The following is a 21670-nucleotide window of genomic DNA, read 5'->3' as shown; positions in this document are numbered from 1 at the left end:
ACTCTCTTTATGTAATTGTACTCACTCTCTTTATGTAATTGTACTCACTCTCTTTCTGTAATTGTACTCACTCTCTTTCTGTAATTGTGCTCACTCTCTTTCTGTAATTGTGCTCACTCTCTTTATGTAATTGTGCTCACTCTCTTTATGTAATTGTACTCACTCTCTTTCTGTAATTGTACTCACTCTCTTTCTGTAATTGTACTCACTCTCTTTCTGTAATTGTACTCACTCTCTTTCTGTAATTGTACTCACTCTCTTTCTGTAATTGTACTCACTCTCTTTCTGTAATTGTGCTCACTCTCTTTATGTAATTGTAATCACTCTCTTTCTGTAATTGTAATCACTCTCTTTATGTAATTGTACTCACTCTCTTTATGTAATTGTACTCACTCTCTTTCTGTAATTGTACTCACTCTCTTTCTGTAATTGTACTCACTCTCTTTCTGTAATTGTACTCACTCTCTTTCTGTAATTGTACTCACTCTCTTTCTGTAATTGTACTCACTCTCTTTCTGTAATTGTGCTCACTCTCTTTATGTAATTGTAATCACTCTCTTTATGTAATTGTAATCACTCTCTTTATGTAATTGTACTCACTCTCTTTATGTAATTGTACTCACTCTCTTTATGTAATTGTACTCACTCTCTTTCTGTAATTGTCCTCACTCTCTTTCTGTAATTGTACTCACTCTCTTTCTGTAATTGTACTCACTCTCTTTCTGTAATTGTACTCACTCTCTTTCTGTAATTGTACTCACTCTCTTTCTGTAATTGTGCTCACTCTCTTTATGTTATTGTACTCACTCTCTTTATGTAATTGTACTCACTCTCTTTCTGTAATTGTACTCACTCTCTTTCTGTAATTGTACTCACTCTCTTTCTGTAATTGTACTCACTCTCTTTCTGTAATTGTACTCACTCTCTTTCTGTAATTGTACTCACTCTCTTTCTGTAATTGTACTCACTCTCTTTCTGTAATTGTACTCACTCTCTTTCTGTAATTGTGCTCACTCTCTTTATGTAATTGTACTCACTCTCTTTCTGTAATTGTACTCACTCTCTTTCTGTAATTGTGCTCACTCTCTTTATGTAATTGTACTCACTCTATTTCTGTAATTGTAATCACTCTCTTTATGTAATTGTAATCACTCTCTTTCTGTAATTGTGCTCACTCTCTTTATGTAATTGTGCTCACTCTCTTTCTGTAATTGTAATCACTCTCTTTCTGTAATTGTGCTCACTCTATTTCTGTAATTGTGCTCACTCTCTTTATGTAATTGTAATCACTCTCTTTCTGTAATTGTGCTCACTCTCTTTATGTAATTGTGCTCACTCTCTTTCTGTAATTGTAATCACTCTCTTTCTGTAATTGTAATCACTCTCTTTATGTAATTGTACTCACTCTCTTTATGTAATTGTAATCACTCTCTTTCTGTAATTGTGCTCACTCTCTTTATGTAATTGTGCTCACTCTCTTTCTGTAATTGTAATCACTCTCTTTCTGTAATTGTAATCACTCTCTTTCTGTAATTGTGCTCACTCTATTTCTGTAATTGTACTCACTCTCTTTCTGTAATTGTGCTCACTCTATTTCTGTAATTGTGCTCACTCTATTTCTGTAATTGTGCTCACACTCTTTATGCAATTGTACTCACTCTCTTTATGTAATTGTGCTCACTCTCTTTCTGTGCTCACTCTCTTTATGTAATTGTGCTCACTCTATTTCTGTAATTGTGCTCACTCTCTTTATGTAATTGTGCTCACTCTATTTCTGTAATTGTGCTCACTCTATTTCTGTAATTGTGCTCACTCTCTTTATGTAATTGTGCTCACTCTATTTCTGTAATTGTGCTCACTCTCTTTCTGTAATTGTGCTCACTCTCTTTATGTAATTGTAATCACTCTCTTTCTGTAATTGTACTCACTCTCTTTCTGTAATTGTACTCACTCTCTTTCTGTAATTGTACTCACTCTCTTTCTGTAATTGTGCTCACTCTCTTTCTGTAATTGTGCTCACTCTCTTTCTGTAATTGTGCTCACTCTCTTTCTGTAATTGTGCTCACTCTATTTCTGTAATTGTGCTCACTCTATTTCTGTAATTGTGCTCACTCTATTTCTGTAATTGTACTCACTCTCTTTATGTAATTGTAATCACTCTCTTTCTGTAATTGTGCTCACTCTATTTCTGTAATTGTACTCACTCTCTTTATGTAATTGTAATCACTCTCTTTCTGTAATTGTGCTCACTCTATTTCTGTAATTGTACTCACTCTCTTTATGTAATTGTAATCACTCTCTTTCTGTAATTGTGCTCACTCTATTTCTGTAATTGTGCTCACTCTATTTCTGTAATTGTGCTCACTCTCTTTCTGTAATTGTGCTCACTCTCTTTCTGTAATTGTGCTCACTCTATTTCTGTAATTGTGCTCACTCTATTTCTGTAATTGTGCTCACTCTATTTCTGTAATTGTGCTCACTCTATTTCTGTAATTGTGCTCACTCTCTTTCTGTAATTGTACTCACTCTCTTTCTGTAATTGTAATCACTCTCTTTCTGTAATTGTACTCACTCTCTTTCTGTAATTGTAATCACTCTCTTTATGTAATTGTGCTCACTCTATTTCTGTAATTGTGCTCACTCTATTTCTGTAATTGTACTCACTCTCTTTCTGTAATTGTACTCACTCTCTTTCTGTAATTGTAATCACTCTCTTTATGTAATTGTGCTCACTCTCTTTCTGTAATTGTGCTCACTCTCTTTCTGTAATTGTGCTCACTCTATTTCTGTAATTGTGCTCACTCTATTTCTGTAATTGTACTCACTCTCTTTATGTAATTGTAATCACTCTCTTTCTGTAATTGTGCTCACACTATTTCTGTAATTGTGCTCACTCTATTTCTGTAATTGTGCTCACTCTATTTCTGTAATTGTGCTCACTCTATTTCTGTAATTGTACTCACTCTCTTTATGTAATTGTGCTCACTCTCTTTCTGTAATTGTGCTCACTCTATTTCTGTAATTGTGCTCACTCTCTTTCTGTAATTGTGCTCACTCTCTTTCTGTAATTGTGCTCACTCTATTTCTGTAATTGTGCTCACTCTCTTTATGTAATTGTACTCACTCTCTTTCTGTAATTGTACTCACTCTCTTTCTGTAATTGTACTCACTCTCTTTCTGTAACTGGCACATGACACTTGTAGTCTCGCTAATACTTTCCAACTCTAACTTTTCTTGGACTGAAATATGTGGCAAACATGGGCACTTATTTTAGGAAACATTTACTTGTTAAATGCAAAGGATGAGCTGGGGTTTAACAGTGCATTTAAATAACAAGTATCGTGATCAAAATAAAGTTTTAGGTACATTTTCAGGGAGCTTTTGCAGATACGTTATATTTGAACAAACATAATTGACGTCCCTTATAAAAAGATACAACCACACTCTAGGATTAAGGGCCAGTAATATAAACTGTACTCATACGGAGAAGAAATATTAAAGGGACAGTCTACTCCAGAATTGTTATTGTTTATAAAGATAGATAATCCCTTTATTACCCATTCCCCAGTTTTACATAACCAACACAGTTATATTAATACACTTTTTACCTCTGTAATTACCTTGTATCTAAGCCTCTGCAGACTGCCCCCTTATTTCAGTTCTTTTGACAGACTTGCATTTAGTCAATCAGTGCCCTCTCATTTGTAACTCCACGGGCGTGGCCACAATGTTCAATCTGTATGGCAAACATGAACAAATGTCCTCTAGCTGTGAAAAACTGCAAAATGCATTGAAATAAGAGGCGGCCTTCAAGGGCTTAGAAATTAGCATATGAGCCTACCTAGGTTTAGCTTTCAACACGAAAAAACAAGATAACAAAGGAAATTTGATGATCATTGAATTGGAAAGTTGTTTAAAATTACATGTTCCTATCTGAGTCATGAAAGTTTAGTTTTGACTAGACTGTCCCTTTAACTATTTTAATGTACACAGGAGTGCTGATGTAGGCAAGCGGCATAGGCTACCACCACCTGCCTCGTTATCACCAGCTCTCCAGTCTCAACGTAATGGTCTTAAGTCTTCAGCTGAATAAGAGGACTCTTGCAAGTCTGAACAGCTTTTATATACTATATCATTATAATTCTGTCAGATTAGTGTCAATAAAAACACTCTGAGTCTTATTAAATGGTAACTTCTTATTACAAGGATAAAAAGAAAGTATGGCAGGGAGCTCTTCTCATAAAACATAACCTTTATTGTAGGAAATAGCGTAAAATAATTTCAATAGGACTGGCATAGCTAGTATAGTCCCTGCGCCTGTAAATAGAACTAACGCGTTTCGCCTGTAAACCTTCTTGTTTCACACATAAAACACAATAACATATGCAGCGTGTTTGTCAGCCATCAGAGTCTTTTTCTTCAGCTGCTTTTATAGAGGTTGTGATAACTAGACAGCTGGTTGGAGCCTATGCCCGTTATGTCCTCTTTCAGCACCCTCTGGCTGTGTGGTGTAGTGTGGCACTTTGGATGTGAACATACCCCATCATGCTCTTAGTGTCCCATTTAATACACTGTGGACCAGATTACAAGTGTAGCATTATGGAGGCTAAACGTCCCTGTAATCCATACTGTTTGCATTTTGGTGCCAGGGTTAATTATTATTGTACGTGCACACTGCACTATTCATGTCGGTCAGCACATGTGTGTCATTTAAGATCTTTGTTATACATTTTACATGTTTCTGAATACACAACAGCAAGCGATTACAGTTAATACCTGCTTTTCAAAATCATTAAAGAGAAAGCAATATTGTATAGGAGAGCAACACTTAAAGGGACAGTCTAGTCAAAATTAAACCTTCATGATTCAGATACAGCATGTCTTTTTAAACAACTTTCTAAATTACTTTTCTTTCATGTAATTAACAAGAGTCCATGAGCTAGTGACGTATGGGATATACATTCCTACCAGGAGGGGCAAAGTTTCCCAAACCTTAAAATGCCTATAAATACACCCCTCACCACACCCACAAATCAGTTTTACAAACTTTGCCTCCAAGGGAGGTGGTGAAGTAAGTTTGTGCTAGATTCTACGTTGATATGCGCTCCGCAGCAAGTTGGAGCCCGGTTTTCCTCTCAGCGTGCAGTGAATGTCAGAGGGATGTGAGGAGAGTATTGCCTATTGAATGCAGTGATCTCCTTCTACGGGGTCTATTTCATAAGGTTCTCTGTTATCGGTCGTAGAGATTCATCTCTTACCTCCCTTTTCAGATCGACGATATACTCTTATATTTACCATTTCCTCTACTGATTCTCGTTTCAGTACTGGTTTGGCTTTTTACAAACATGTAGATGAGTGTCCTGGGGTAAGTAAGTCTTATTTTCTGTGACACTCTAAGCTATGGTTGGGCACTTTATTTATAAAGTTCTAAATATATGTATTCAAACATTTATTTGCCTTGACTCAGAATGTTCAACTTTCCTTATTTCCAGACAGTCAGTTTCATATTTGGGATTATGCTTTAAATTATCATATTTTGTCTTACCTCAAAAATTTGACTTTTTTCCCTGTGGGCTGTTAGGCTCGCGGGGGCTGAAAATGCTTCATTTTATTGCGTCATTTTTGGCGCGGATTTTTTTGGCGCAAAAATTCATTTCCGTTTCCGGCGTCATACGTGTCGCCGGAAGTTGCGTCATTTTTTGACGTTATTTTGCGCCAAAAATGTCGGCGTTCCGGATGTGGCGTCATTTTTGGCGCCAAAAGCATTTAGGCGCCAAATAATGTGGGCGTCTTATTTGGCGCCAAAAAATATGGGCGTCGCTTTTGTCTCCACATTATTTTAGTCTCATTTTCATTTGCTTCTGGTTGCTAGAAGCTTGATGTTTGGCATTTTTTTCCCATTCCTGAAACTGTCTTATAAGGAATTTGATCTATTTTGCTTTATATGTTGTTTTTTCTCTTACATATTGCAAGATGTCTCACGTTGCATCTGAGCCAGAAGATACTACAGGAAAACCACTGCCTGCTGGATCTACCAAAGCTAAGTGTATCTGCTGTAAACTTTTGGTAGCTATTTCTCCAGCTGTTGTTTGTAATAATTGTCATGACAAACTTGTTAAAGCAGATAATATTTCCTTTAGTGATGTACCATTGCCTGTTGCAGTCCCCTCAACATCTAAGGTGCAGAATGTTCCTGATAACATAAGAGATTTTGTTTCTGAATCCATAAAGAAGGCTTTGTCTGTTATTTCTCCTTCTAGTAAACGTAAAAGTCTTTTAAATCTTCTCTCTCTACAGATGAATTTTTAAATGAACACCATCATTCTGATTCTTTGGACTCTTCTAGTTCAGAGGATTCTGTCTCAGAGATTGATGCTGATAAATCTTCATATTTATTTAAGATGGAATTTATTCGCTCTTTACTTAAAGAAGTACTAATTGCTTTAGAAATAGAGGATTCTAGTCCTCTTGATACTAATTCTATACGTTTGGATAAGGTTTTTAAATCTCCTGCGGTTATTCCAGAAGTCTTTCCTGTTCCTAATGCTATTTCTGCAGTAATTGCTAAGGAATGGGATAAATTGGGTAATTCATTTACTCCTTCTAAACGTTTTAAGCAATTATATCCTGTTCCGCCTGACAGGTTAGAATTTTGGGACAAAATCCCTAAAGTTGATGGGGCTATTTCTACCCTTGCTAAACGTACTACCATTCCTACGTCAGATGGTACCTCGTTTAAGGATCCTTTAGATAGAAAAATTGAATCTTTTCTAAGAAAAGCTTATCTATGTTCAGGTAATCTTCTTAGACCTGCTATATCATTGGCTGATGTTGCTGCAGCTTCAACTTTTTGGTTGGAAACTCTAGCGCAACAAGTAACAAATCGTGATTCTCATGATATTATTATTCTTCTCCAGCATGCTAATAATTTCATCTGTGATGCCATTTTTGATATTATTAGAGTTGATGTTAGATTTATGTCTCTGGCTATCTTAGCCAGAAGAGCTTTATGGCTTAAGACTTGGAATGCTGATATGGCTTCTAAATCAACTCTACTTTCCATTTCTTTCCAGGGAAACAAATTATTTGGTTCTCAGTTGGATTCTATTATTTCAACTGTTACTGGTGGGAAAGGAACTTTTTTACCACAGGATAAAAAGTCTAAAGGTAAAAACAGGGCTAACAATCGTTTTCGTTCCTTTCGTTTCAACAAAGAACAAAAGCCTGATCCTTCGTCCTCAGGAGCAGTTTCAGTTTGGAAACCATCTCCAGTCTGGAATAAATCCAAGCCTGCTAGAAAGGCAAAGCCTGCTTCTAAGTTCACATGAAGGTACGGCCCTCATTCCAGTTCAGCTGGTAGGGGGCAGGTTACGTTTTTTCAAAGAAATTTGGATCAAATCTGTTCACAATCTTTGGATTCAAAACATTGTTTCAGAAGGGTACAGAATTGGTTTCAAGATGAGACCTCCTGCAAAGAGATTTTTTCTTTCCCATGTCCCAGTAAATCCAGTGAAAGCTCAAGCATTTCTGAATTGTGTTTCAGATCTAGAGTTGGCTGGAGTAATTATGTCAGTTCCAGTTCCGGAACAGGGGATGGGGTTTTATTCAAATCTCTTCATTGTACCAAAGAAGGAGAATTCCTTCAGACCAGTTCTGGATCTAAAATTATTGAATCGTTATGTAAGGATACCAACGTTCAAGATGGTAACTGTAAGGACTATATTGCCTTTTGTTCAGCAAGGGAATTATATGTCCACAATAGATTTACAGGATGCATATCTGCATATTCCGATTCATCCAGATCATTATCAGTTCCTGAGATTCTCTTTTCTAGACAAGCATTACCAATTTGTGGCTCTACCGTTTGGCCTTGCTACAGCTCCAAGAATTTTCACAAAGATTCTCGGTGCCCTTCTGTCTGTAATCAGAGAACAGGGTATTGTGGTATTTCCTTATTTGGACGATATCTTGGTACTTGCTCCGTCTTTACATTTAGCAGAGTCTCATACGAATCGACTTGTGTTGTTTCTTCAAGATCATGGTTGGAGGATCAATTTACCAAAAAGTTCTTTGATTCCTCAAACAAGGGTGACCTTTCTGGGTTTCCAGATAGATTCAGTGTCCATGACTCTGTCTTTAACAGACAAGAGACGTCTAAAATTGATTACAGCTTGTCGAAACCTTCAGTCACAATCATTCCCTTCGGTAGCCTTATGCATGGAAATTCTAGGTCTTATGACTGCTGCATCGGACGCGATCCCCTTTGCTCGTTTTCACATGCGACCTCTTCAGCTCTGTATGCTGAACCAATGGTGCAGGGATTACACGAAGATATCTCAATTAATATCTTTAAAACCGATTGTTCGACACTCTCTAACGTGGTGGACAGATCACCATCGTTTAATTCATGGGGCTTCTTTTGTTCTTCCGACCTGGACTGTAATTTCAACAGATGCAAGTCTCACAGGTTGGGGAGCTGTGTGGGGATCTCTGATGGCACAAGGAGTTTGGGAATCTCAGGAGGTGAGATTACCGATCAATATTTTGGAACTCCGTGCAATTTTCAGAGCTCTTCAGTTTTGGCCTCTTCTGAAGAGAGAATCGTTCATTTGTTTTCAGACAGACAATGTCACAACTGTGGCATACATCAATCATCAAGGAGGGACTCACAGTCCTCTGGCTATGAAAGAAGTATCTCGAATTTTGGTTTGGGCGGAATCCAGCTCCTGTCTAATCTCTGCGGTTCATATCCCAGGTGTAGACAATTGGGAAGCGGATTATCTCAGTCGCCAAACGTTGCATCCGGGCGAATGGTCTCTTCACCCAGAGGTATTTCTTCAGATTGTTCAATTGTGGGGGCTCCCAGAGATAGATCTGATGGCCTCTCATCTAAACAAGAAACTTCCCAGGTATCTGTCCAGATCCCGGGATCCTCAGGCGGAGGCAGTGGATGCATTATCACTTCCTTGGAAGTATCATCCTGCCTATATCTTTCCGCCTCTAGTTCTTCTTCCAAGAGTAATCTCCAAGATTCTGAGGGAATGCTCGTTTGTTCTGCTAATAGCTCCGGCATGGCCTCACAGGTTTTGGTATGCGGATCTTGTCCGGATGGCATCTTGCCAGCCATGGACTCTTCCGTTAAGACCAGACCTTCTGTCACAAGGTCCTTTTTTCCATCCGGATCTGAAATCCTTAAATTTAAAGGTATGGAGATTGAACGCTTGATTCTTGGTCATAGAGGTTTCTCTGACTCCGTGATTAATACTATGTTACAGGCTCGTAAATCTGTATCTCGAGAGATATATTATAGAGTCTGGAAGACTTATATTTCTTGGTGTCTTTCTCATCATTTTTCTTGGCATTCTTTTAGAATACCGAGAATTTTACAATTTCTTCAGGATGGTTTGGATAAGGGTTTGTCCGCAAGTTCTTTGAAAGGACAAATCTCTGCTCTTTCTGTTCTTTTTCACAGAAAGATTGCTATTCTTCCTGATATTCATTGTTTTGTACAAGCTTTGGTTCGTATAAAACCTGTCATTAAGTCAATTTCTCCTCCTTGGAGTTTGAATTTGGTTCTGGGAGCTCTTCAAGCTCCTCCGTTTGAACCTATGCATTCATTGGACATTAAATTACTTTCTTGGAAAGTTTTGTTCCTTTTGGCCATCTCTTCTGCTAGAAGAGTTTCTGAATTATCTGCTCTTTCGTGTGAGTCTCCTTTTCTGATTTTTCATCAGGATAAGGCGGTGTTGCGAACTTCTTTTGAATTTTTACCTAAAGTTGTGAATTCCAACAACATTAGTAGAGAAATTGTGGTTCCTTCATTATGTCCTAATCCTAAGAATTCTAAGGAGAAATCATTGCATTCTTTGGATGTTGTTAGAGCTTTGAAATATTATGTTGAAGCTACGAAATCTTTCCGTAAGACTTCTAGTCTATTTGTTATCTTTTCCGGTTCTAGGAAAGGCCAGAAAGCTTCTGCCATTTCTTTGGCATCTTGGTTGAAATCTTTAATTCATCTTGCCTATGTTGAGTCGGGTAAAACTCCGCCTCAAAGAATTACAGCTCATTCTACTAGGTCAGTATCTACTTCCTGGGCGTTTAGGAATGAAGCTTCGGTTGACCAGATCTGCAAAGCAGCAACTTGGTCTTCTTTGCATACTTTTACTAAATTCTACCATTTTGATGTATTTTCTTCTTCTGAAGCAGTTTTTGGTAGAAAAGTTCTTCAGGCAGCGGTTTCAGTTTGAATCTTCTGCTTATGTTTTTTGTTAAACTTTATTTTGGGTGTGGATTATTTTCAGCAGGAATTGGCTGTCTTTATTTTATCCCTCCCTCTCTAGTGACTCTTGTGTGGAAAGATCCACATCTTGGGTAGTCATTATCCCATACGTCACTAGCTCATGGACTCTTGTTAATTACATGAAAGAAAACATAATTTATGTAAGAACTTACCTGATAAATTCATTTCTTTCATATTAACAAGAGTCCATGAGGCCCACCCTTTTTTGTGGTGGTTATGATTTTTTTGTATAAAGCACAATTATTCCAATTCCTTATTTTATATGCTTCGCACTTTTTCTTATCACCCCACTTCTTGGCTATTCGTTAAACTGATTTGTGGGTGTGGTGAGGGGTGTATTTATAGGCATTTTAAGGTTTGGGAAACTTTGCCCCTCCTGGTAGGAATGTATATCCCATACGTCACTAGCTCATGGACTCTTGTTAATATGAAAGAAATGAATTTATCAGGTAAGTTCTTACATAAATTATGTTTTATCACCAAACTTGGTCATTTCTAAGCCTTTGAAGGCCGCCTCTTATCTGAATGCATTTGACAGTTTTTCACACCTAGAGGGCGTAAGTTCATGTGTGCCATATAGATAACATTGTGCTCACGCCCGTGGAGTTACTTATGAGAGGGCACTGATAGGCTAAAATGCAAGTCTGTCAAAAGATCTGGTTATGCAAAACTGGGGAATGGGTAATATAGGGATTATCTATCTTTTTAAACAATAACAATTCTGGAGTAGACTTTCCCTTTAACCGACAACTTTTGTGCAGTAAGTGCACTACTACTGCTTAACAATTAAAAGTATAGGGCGTGCTATATAATTGATGGTGCGTTATTGGTTGTGCACCTAGGTATAAAAAGTTAGCCACGTGAGTGAGAAATATTGCACATAAGTCTATAACTAATAAAACAGGACACAAGCATTTCTACATATGTACTATAAATCACGTTGCTTTTTCTGCTCCAGCATGGTTACCCAGAAGCCTTTGCAGCCGTAGCCAGATTCCAGCACGCATCAGAAGTGGGGCAATTAGCAGAATGCACTGAAACTTTTTTTTGTTGAGCTGCAGGGGTTGCCTGAGATCTTCAGCATAGATTAGCAGTTCTGCACAACGCCAGCGATTTGTATATCTTTTGAGCTGTTAGTCCCCCAGTGATCAGCAATGGGATTTCAATTGCTGCTAATGAGAGTACATTTCATCGGTGCCAGCTCTAATGAGAGCGTATTTAGTGATTGTGGGTTTTTACCTTGCAATCAAATGACTTCTAGTAGTAGATACAGCCTAGTGTGCTATATTAGCAGGCATCCAGCTATTAGCGTATTTACGTGAAAGCTTTTTATTAATGTGTAACAAAAGAGAGAGATTTATGTACAAAGCGAAACAATGCCTCTAAAAATGACACATTTAGCTCACGCTTGTGTGCATTATAGGAAAGTTTTATTTTGAGAACTGATAAAGATGACATTTCTGACACTATAGAAAAATAAGAAAATTGTTTTATTTAGAAATCTTAATGCCTGCTTAAAGGGATATGTTACTAAAAGGTTGAAGCACTTGAAAATGATGCAGCATAGCTGTAAAAAGCTGACCAGAAAATATCACCTGAACTTTACCTCACAATTTCCTCAGTAGCCCGCATCCCATTGTAAAGGGACTGTTAGTAGCCAATCAGGATGATCGTCCCAGGACTTACAAGGGAGTGTGCATCTGGCATGTGCAGGCACAGTCATGTTATTTCCATACTCAGTTTAGGGAAGTTTACTATGAAATCTCATGAGATCACAGCAAAACATGACCTCAGCACTGCTGATTGGCTATTGTTTGTTTGTTTTCTTAACCTGCAGCTGGAAAGTATCTGAAGAGTAAGAGGCCCATTAATCAAGCTCCGTATGGAGCTTGAAGGGCCGTGTTTCTGGCGAGCCTTCAGACTCGCCAGAAACACCAGTTATGAAGCAGCGGTCTAAAGACTGCTGCTTCATAACCTCTCCGTCTGCTCTGAGGAGGCGGACAGAGATCGTGTGAAATCAACCCGATCGAATACGATCGGGTTGATTGACACCCCCTGCGACTCTGCAGGGGGCGGCATTGCACCAGCAGTTCACGAGAGCTGCTGGTGTAATGCTGAATGCGGAGAGCGTATTGCTCTACACATTCAGCGATGTCTGTCGGACCTGATCCGCTGATTGGATCATGTCGGACAGACATTTCATAAATAGGCCCCTAACTGTTCACAGAGCATTTACTATTGAGAAATGAATACATTTTTTTTACATAGAGATGTTCAGGTGATATTTTCTTGGCAGCTTTTTACACTTACTCTGTATCACTTTCAAGTGATTTAGCATATAGGTATTATGTCCCATTAAGGATGAGCTGAAAAAACATTCACTCACTGTGAGCTCTGATTGGCTGTACCTGTCACACAGAAATCTCGGTTTGCCCAGAGATTTTCATTAACCTTTATACCACTTGATATTTATTAGTATATTTATTGTCCTTTAAATACATCCGATTTTAGACCTACCTAGTAATGAGCAGGGCAGAAGCACAAATGTTTGCACATATTTCATATATAATATATATGTGTATGTTTTTGTTTTGTTTGTTTTTAAAAAAAAAAGCTTTAACAACTTTTCTTAAAAAAGAACGATCTTTCAGGGCATAAAACTGAATACAATTTTTACAATATCTGCTAGTGAGCAAAGTAAATAAACTGACATAACACCCAGAACAAACCAAAAGAAACATGTTTATTCCGTTAGAAAGTAAATCAATCACTGTCTCCACAAGCTCACCAGGATATTGTAAAGCACTTGAAGTGTTAAAGCAATAGAACATAGAGCAGACATCTGAGATAGGGGTTCTGGCGCGATTAGACCCGCAGAAGTCGGCTTTCTTTCTGCTAAATTGGCTTGGTGGCGCTGTGTAGATCCGACCCCCTGGAACACACACGTCTGTCTTGACATGACACATCAAAGGTGTGTGCAAGACATCAGTGCTGCCTGTGAGATGCATGAAACACCTTTGGAAGACTCAAAGCTACACATTTGCTCTCCAGCAGCGAGAGGCTCTGACACCAGCCCCCGCTGGGCACTGACGACTGGAGGCAATATGCTTAATTTCTTTCCTCTCTTTCATTTATTATTCCCCTCTTCGTCAGGACGGACTGTATAAGCAGCTGTGTTTGTGCTCTTCGTGAACTCTGCTTACCGCAGCTCTGTGCCATTCATCTGCTTTATTTTTTATTAATTGTGGTGGTGTTTTTTGTTGTTGTTAGGAAATCCCAGAACTACTTTGGGCTGAGCTCATTCAAGAACGACTGTCAGAAGTGGACTGCGTGAAAAGAGTAAGCAGATTTCAATCCATTATGGGACCCAGGGAAATAAACTTTGTTATAAACCCATTAATAGGAAATGATGGTTCTCACACATAAGAGAGACTTTAACGGAATGTTCTGAAAAGAAAAAACAAAACATTTATTATTACTTTAAAGGGATATGAAACCCAAAAATGGTCTTTTGTGATTCAGACAGAGCATATCATTTAAAAAAGGTTTCCAATTTACTTTTATTATCAAATGTGCTTTGTATCCATGGTATTCTTTGTTGAAGAGCTACCTAGGTAGGCATCTGAAGCACTGCATGCAGGAAATCGTGCTGCCCTCTAGTGCTCTAGTAAATGCATAACATTCTTGTAAACTGCTGCCTTATATTGCTCCAAACCCTTGTACGCTCCTGAGCTTACGTCTTTGCTTTTTAACCAAAGGTTACCAAGAGAACAAAGAAAAATTAGTAATAGAAATAAATTAGAAAGTTGTTTAAAACCACATGCTCTATCTGAATCATGAAAGACAAATGTTGGGGTTCATGTCCCTTTAACTCTTGTAACCTGTTCATCAGTATTTGCCTTTTAAAGTGAATGTAAATTTTCCCGTTTCAAGGAGTCAATTATAATTCATAATCAGTGTATTAGTCAAAACGCAATTTTTTCCCCCCAAAATTCGCAAAATATCACATTATATTTTAAATGCAAACTTATCTCCGTTTTCGCTTCTAGCTCCTCCTATCCATTTCTTCCTTTATTTCTTCCGCCTAACGTATAGAGCGGTCCCACCCGCTCTATGACGTGTTCGAAAAGCTCGTTCACGATGTGTTGTTTTTTTGCGCATGCGTTTAACATTCAGTGCCTGATTTGCGCATGCGTTATTAAATTCTCTGTGTATCCAGGAAGCAAATGACTGCTGCATTGTTATGCGTATGCTTAAATCGTGTACGCGCAGCGCTTCTGAATCAAACAGCAGTTGGTTTCGCATGCGCATAAAGAAAGACGCATGCGCATAAAGAGATAGTGACGTCTCCGAAAAGGGGCTGGACGCCACGGGGTATGATTGATTATTAGTAGACTACAGTGTCAATCAACCTTCAAAATGCGGTCAAAAATGGCGGGCGGAGGAAGCGAGCAAGATGATTAACAGTAAATAAGTATATAGATCGATATAATTATACATTTAAAAAAAATGATGAATTAAACTTAACTTAATTTTGAATGATAAACAAATTGAAATTGTGTGATAGCATTGACTTTACATCCACTTTAAGATTCTGTAATAATGCTTAGATTGGATACAAAGGAATTTGCATTAACTGTCTGCTTGACTGTAAGTGTTGCTCACTCAAATACAGAATGTAAAGGGGCATGGAACATTCTGAGATTGTGCTACATTACTAAATAATGTATAACTGTCCCTAATTGTCCTCAACAGAGGGGATAAAACAAGATACCGGCTTAAAGGGACAGTGTATACACATGATTTAAAGGGACAGTGTATACACATGATTTAAAGGGACAGTGTATACACATGATTTAAAGGGACAGTGTATACACATGATTTAAAGGGACAGTGTATACACATGATTTAAACAGTTTATGTTATGCATAAAAATCAAATTAAATGAAAATCATGAAAACAATAAATCTATATTATTATTATTTTAAACTTGTTCCTTTTTGTTCCAATGTGTGTGCCGTAAATCTAGAGTAGGACAGAGCCATCATCCCCTGCAAGCACACCTCCCACCAATCATAGGCGTTATGCTAAATAACATCAAATGCCCATTTCTAGACAAAGACGTTGGCACTGGCATGAGCAGAGGATAATGACAAATAGTACGTATTATAATTTTATTTGGTACATAATTACAGATAGCGCGGTTATGGTTCCACTTTCAGCTCTAAGAAAAAGTGTGTTGTTTTTGCGCTTGCCAGTGCTAAGGGACTTTTGTATTCAGCACATGTGTGGGCATGGTAACCTTCCCAGGGCTAAGAAAAACAGTTTTTTGCACAATATGTCACACAGCTCTGATAGCACAGTCATGGTAACGCTTGCCAGGGCTAAGAAAAACTGTATTTGGCACAATATGTCACACAGCTCTGATAGCACAGTCATGGTAACGCTTGCCAGGGCTAAGAAAAACTGTATTTGGCACAATATGTCACATAGCTCAGATAGCGCTATCATAGGAGCGCTTGCCAGGGCTTAGAAAAACGTTTTACATTGCTCATTTGGGCCCGATATTCAAAGCATCAAGAAACCGCCTTTTTGGCCTCGTCGGCCTTTGCAGTTTGTAGGTTTATCGATATATTAGAATAAAAGGAGCGGACCCCCGAAGTGCCAGCAAGTGACGATGTGTCTCCCATAGAAAATAATGGGGAGCTCTACATCAGCAAAACAACGCCGACATCGGCACTTGCCATGTTCCTACATAATGCAGACAGTGTGCTCACTGAAACCAAAAACAGTTTTAGAACACTTTAAATAAAATGCCTGTGTGACCTAACTGTAACTACATCTACACTACCTGCCTCACACTCTAAACTCTCGCCACTGAAAAGGTGGCGAGACAAACATGGCTGACGCCATACTCTTAACCTGTACTTCAGAGATTAGAATATATTGCACTGCTGGTGATGTATCCCAATCAAAGTGCAGGTTACTCCCCCTGGAATGCCTGGCTAACTCCCTAATACCGCCTACACCTAAGTCATACTCTAGCTATTCTCCCCCTGGCATGCCCAGCTAACTCCCTAATACCGCCTACACCTAAGTCATACTCTAGCTGTTCTCCCCCTGGCACGCCCAGCTAACTCCCTAATACCGCCTACACCTACGTCATACTCTAGCTATTCTCCCCCTGGCACGCCCGGCTAACTCCCTAATACCGCCTACACCTACGTCATACTCTAGCTGTTCTCCCCCTGGCACGCCCAGCTAACTCCCTAATACCGCCTACACCTACGTCATACTCTAGCTATTCTCCCCCTGGCACGCCCGGCTAACTCCCTAATACCGCCTACACCTACGTCATACTCTAGCTATTCTCCCCCTGGCACGCCCGGCTAACTCCCTAATACCGCCTACACCTACGTCATACTCTAGCTGTTCTCCCCCTGGCACGCCCAGCTAACTCCCTAATACCGCCTACACCTACATCATACTCTAGCTGTTCTCCCCCTGGCACGCCCAGCTAACTCCCTAATACCGCCTACACCTACATTATACTCTAGCTATTCTCCCCCTGGCACGCCCGGCTAACTCCCTAATACCGCCTACACCTACATCATACTCTAGCTATTCTCCCCCTGGCACGCCCAGCTAACTCCCTAATACCGCCTACATCTACGTCATACTATAGCTATTTTCCACCTGGCACACCCAGATAACTCCCTAATACCGCCTACACCTACATCATACTCTAGCTATTCTCCCCCTGGCACGCCCAACTAACTCCCTAATACCGCCTACACCTACATCATACTCTAGCTATTCTCCCCCTGGCACACCCGGCTAACTCTCTAATACCACCTACACCTTCATCATACTCTAGCTATTTTCCCCCTGGCACACCCAGCTAACTCCCTAATACCTGTTTGGTAGGGTTAGACTGTCTAGCTGGTGGGGAATCTAGCACACCTGAAGTAAACTTTATCCCAAAGTTTAAAGAGTTATAGGCCTAGATTTAGAGTTCGGCGGTAGCCGTCAAAACCAGCGTTAGAGGCTCCTAACGCGGGTTTTTTACGCACTCCGGTATTTAGAGTTTATTTACCGCGACTCAAAATACACCTAACGCTCAACTTTCTACCGCCACCTCAGACCCAGTAGTAAACATATACCGCACAAAAAAACATCCACGAATCACAAAACAAATATTACACAAAGTACACTTACACTCATACAAACACAACACTATCTTTATTTTTCGGAATTGTTATTTTTTCTTTAAAATACAAAGGATTAAAGTTGCGAGATCTCGGGTGTTTGAAAAAAATCCACACAAATCCATTTTCCCATTGACTTACATGGACATACGGGAAAAGACCCTCATATACCTACATCTAACGAATAACATTATCACAAACATACACTCATCGATGCATACAAACAATATACACCACATTACATACACAAAATATTTATTTATTACAAAAAGAACACGATTTAGTTACTTTTTCACACAAGCTCATGACGTCACTCACTTTACGAGGAAAACCAGTCTTAGAAAAAAAAATATAGAAATCTTTGGAGCCTCCATTGACTTCTATTGGGAAGACGTGCTCGTGCACGCGAAACCCTCATTTCCCTAACGCACGCAAATAGCGTAGACGGAAAAACTCCAAATACCAGCGCTAGAAAATACATGCTTTTATGCGTTAGACCCAGCTATGATAAATAGATCAAGAAATGACTATTTCCCTATGGTGGATTTATGTTTTTTAATATTAAATATTCACCACACCATAAATATTTTTAACACTTTTAGATTACATCAACTACAAATCCCCATCACTAGTAACACATTATTATTTCAATAAAATTACATTTACAATTAAAATAAAATTCAATACACATTTCTGGATTCACAAACACTACACAATGGGAAACATCTCTCATTTACCTTTATTATTGCATTTCTGTTATTCAACTCATATGCTTGCAGCAACTGCATATCTACATAGGCTTAACACATGATCACTCATGGATGCACATACATTACTTTTAACATTCACTCATACATGTGCATTCAAATGATGGGGGAAAAACACATTACATTCTCTCGAGGAATCACAAAACACAACATATGGATTTTACTGTACTTTTAACATCATGATTCCATCACCAGAAACCATTAGGAATTACCTACAACAATAACATCATTACACCAGATTACAGATGTCACTTTATGGGAAGGAACAACAATGCCAGACCGCTATATAGAAGTCAGCATATGTGGGACACAATCACAATATATACGTACATGTACATAACACGCATCACCCATCACGCAACCACAAAGCACACATTTAGATTTTATTCAGCACACAATAACAATGTAGCACAATACAACAACACAATGAGGATTTCACAACTACATAGGCAGGTTAATAATATCATGACGTCATTACAAGATTCAACCATACACATCACAGATTCACCACTGTACCGCCCCTTTAGGAACTTTAACACTCAATACTACAATACAACATATACGTAAAACACACTTTTGAACAGCATTATTATGGAGATTTCAATGGGACAATTCAGAAATATTGTCAGATCGCACATCAATTATATATATATAATACTACAGATGGCAGCCGGAAGTTATTCAGTATTCGTGCAATTTTTATGGGACGCATACAATATCGTCAGATCGAAAATCACTTATATATATAATACTACAGATGACAGACGGGAAGTTCGGAATTATTATTGCGATTTTAAAGGGACGCGTACAATATTCACATCTCGGCAATCACTTATATATACAATACTACAGATGACAGCCGGAAGTTATTCAGTATTAGTGCGATTTGAAAGGGACGCGTACAATATTCACATCTCGGCAATCACTTATATATACAATACTACAGATGACAGCCGGAAGTTATTCAGTATTAGTGCCATTTGAAAGGGACGCATACAATATTGACAGCTCGGCAATCACTTATATATACAATACTACAGATGGCAGACGGGAATTTCGGAATTATTATTGCGATTTGAAAGGGACGCGTACAATATTTTACAGCTCGGCAATCACTTATATATACAATACTACAGATGGCAGACGGGAATTTCGGAATTATTATTGCGATTTGAAAGGGACGCGTACAATATTTTACAGCTCGGCAATCACTTATATATACAATACTACAGATGGCAGACGGGAAGTTCGGAATTATTATTGCGATTTTAAAGGGACGCGTACAATATTGACAGCTCGGCAATCACTTATATATATAATACTACAGATGGCAGACGGGAAGTTCTGAATTATTATTGCGATTTTAAAGGGACGCATACAATATTGACAGCTCGGCAATAACTTATATATACAATCCTACAGATGGCAGATGTTCCTTTATCATTTACAAACAATATTGCAGCAACATTGATCGATCACATTTGATGCACATTATACACAACTATGCACTTTCATTCATGTTAGCCTGGACGTGTGCTTGTTACTATAACATCGCGTTTAGGAAATATTGATTACGCATATGAACAAACATTACAAACATGCACTGTATGTGTGATATTTGACACTTTCACATTGAGAATCATTGTTTGAAAATAACATTTCAGCAAACAACAAATAAACGCCCACTGTGAAAGCATTCGCGCCGCTCACATACAAACAGGTGAATACAATCAGCAATCATTACAAACTCACTACCATTGGACTAATTGTACTATAAATCCCCCAAACAACATGGCCAATGCATCACTTGTGATCCACATCAGATCAAGTGCTTACCTTGTTACGCTGTTTTGAAAGATGGATGACGATGACATGGTAGACGCTGCTGGTGGTGCTATTGGCGAACTAGCTGTTGGTCGAATCAGGCAGCCTCGGCGGCTCAGACCGAGACGAAGGGGTCGTCTGGTTCGAGGTCCTCGTGTCTACAGGGTGAGACCCACCTTGGAAAACATGAGTGACTTTGAGGTTTTTGATAAGTATCGGCTCGATCGCGAACAGCTCATTGGCCTTTACGAGCTTCTTAAACCTCATTTGGAGCCACGTATACAAATAAGGACTGCTGTTCCCCCCATGAGTAAGATGCTAAGCTGTCTATACGTCCTGGCCTCCGGGAGTTTTCAATCCGGAGAACTGTACATGCATGGCCTGGCTCAAGGTACATTCTCTGGGGTGTTTGATAACTTTCTGAACGCCATGGTACGTATCAGTAAGCAATACATAGGATTCCCACAGAATGATGGTGATTGGAGGCGCCTGAAGCGGGAATTCTTTGATATTGCTCAATTGCCCAATGTCTTGGGAGCCATTGATTGTACCCACATTGCGCTGCGTGCTCCAATTGATGACTTGCCCTTCAGAAATCGCAAACATTTTCATAGCCTCAACGTGCAGTATGTTTGTGACGCACGGATGAGGATTATGCATGTGTATGCGAATTTTGGAGGTGCTTGTCATGATGCCCGCATCCTCTCTCTGTCGTCCCTGTGGAGACAGTTTGAGGAAAGACAAATGCCCCCTGGTTATCTCGTTGGTGAGTATTTGTGCACAACATGGTTAATTATTTTGACAATTGCCCCTGTATTTTTTAACTGTTAGCGTCATGTTCAGCTATAGGATTAAATTTAACCATTTGTTATTTACCGACGCTAATGTCTATTTTTATTGAAATGCAGATATGTAGCATGTCTTACCTTAAGTGTTCAGATAGAGAATGCAATGTAAACATGTAGTTAGCATTTTACACAAGGTTTGGTTTAGGATAAATACGCATATGTAGCATGTCTTAGATGAAATGGCAAGATATTATCTCATGCAATTTAACCCTGTCATTGTCTTTTTCTGCTAATGTCTATTTTTATTGAAATGCAGATATGTAGCATGTCTTACCTTAAGTGTTCATATAGAGAATGCAATGTAAACATGTAGTTAGCATTTTACACAAGGTTTGGTTTAGGAGAAATACGCATATGTAGCATGTCTTAGATGAAATGGCAAGATATTATCTCATGCAATTTAACCCTGTCATTGTCTTTTTCTGCTAATGTCTATTTTTATTGAAATGCAGATATGTAGCATGTCTTACCTTAAGTGTTCATATAGAGAATGCAATGTAAACATGTAGTTAGCATTTTACACAAGGTTTGGTTTAGGAGAAATACGCATATGTAGCATGTCTTAGATGAAATGGCAAGATATTATCTCATGCAATTTAACCCTGTCATTGTCTTTTTCTGCTAATGTCTATTTTTATTGAAATGCAGATATGTAGCATGTCTTACCTTAAGTGTTCATATAGAGAATGCAATGTAAACATGTAGTTAGCATTTTACACAAGG

The 21670-nt window shown here is 38.7% G+C and overlaps 1 protein-coding gene across 1 annotated transcript in view; it reads left to right on the top strand.

Annotated features, from left to right (window-relative positions):
- The window catches only part of AK8 (adenylate kinase 8), a gene marked incomplete at its 5' end in the record, with an annotated part of 279875 nt that overhangs the window by 30709 nt on the left and 227496 nt on the right, over positions 1 to 21670 (top strand). Inside the window, one exon of the mRNA XM_053695949.1 lies at positions 13571 to 13639. Coding sequence (XP_053551924.1) covers positions 13571 to 13639 — 69 coding nt within the window. The remainder of the gene's footprint in view (positions 1 to 13570; positions 13640 to 21670) is intronic.

This window comes from Bombina bombina, chromosome 12, assembly GCF_027579735.1.
Source record: "Bombina bombina isolate aBomBom1 chromosome 12, aBomBom1.pri, whole genome shotgun sequence".
Taxonomy (NCBI): domain Eukaryota; kingdom Metazoa; phylum Chordata; class Amphibia; order Anura; family Bombinatoridae; genus Bombina; species Bombina bombina.
Note: the sequence above shows the minus strand (reverse complement) of the source record. Positions and strands in the feature narration are given on the sequence as shown.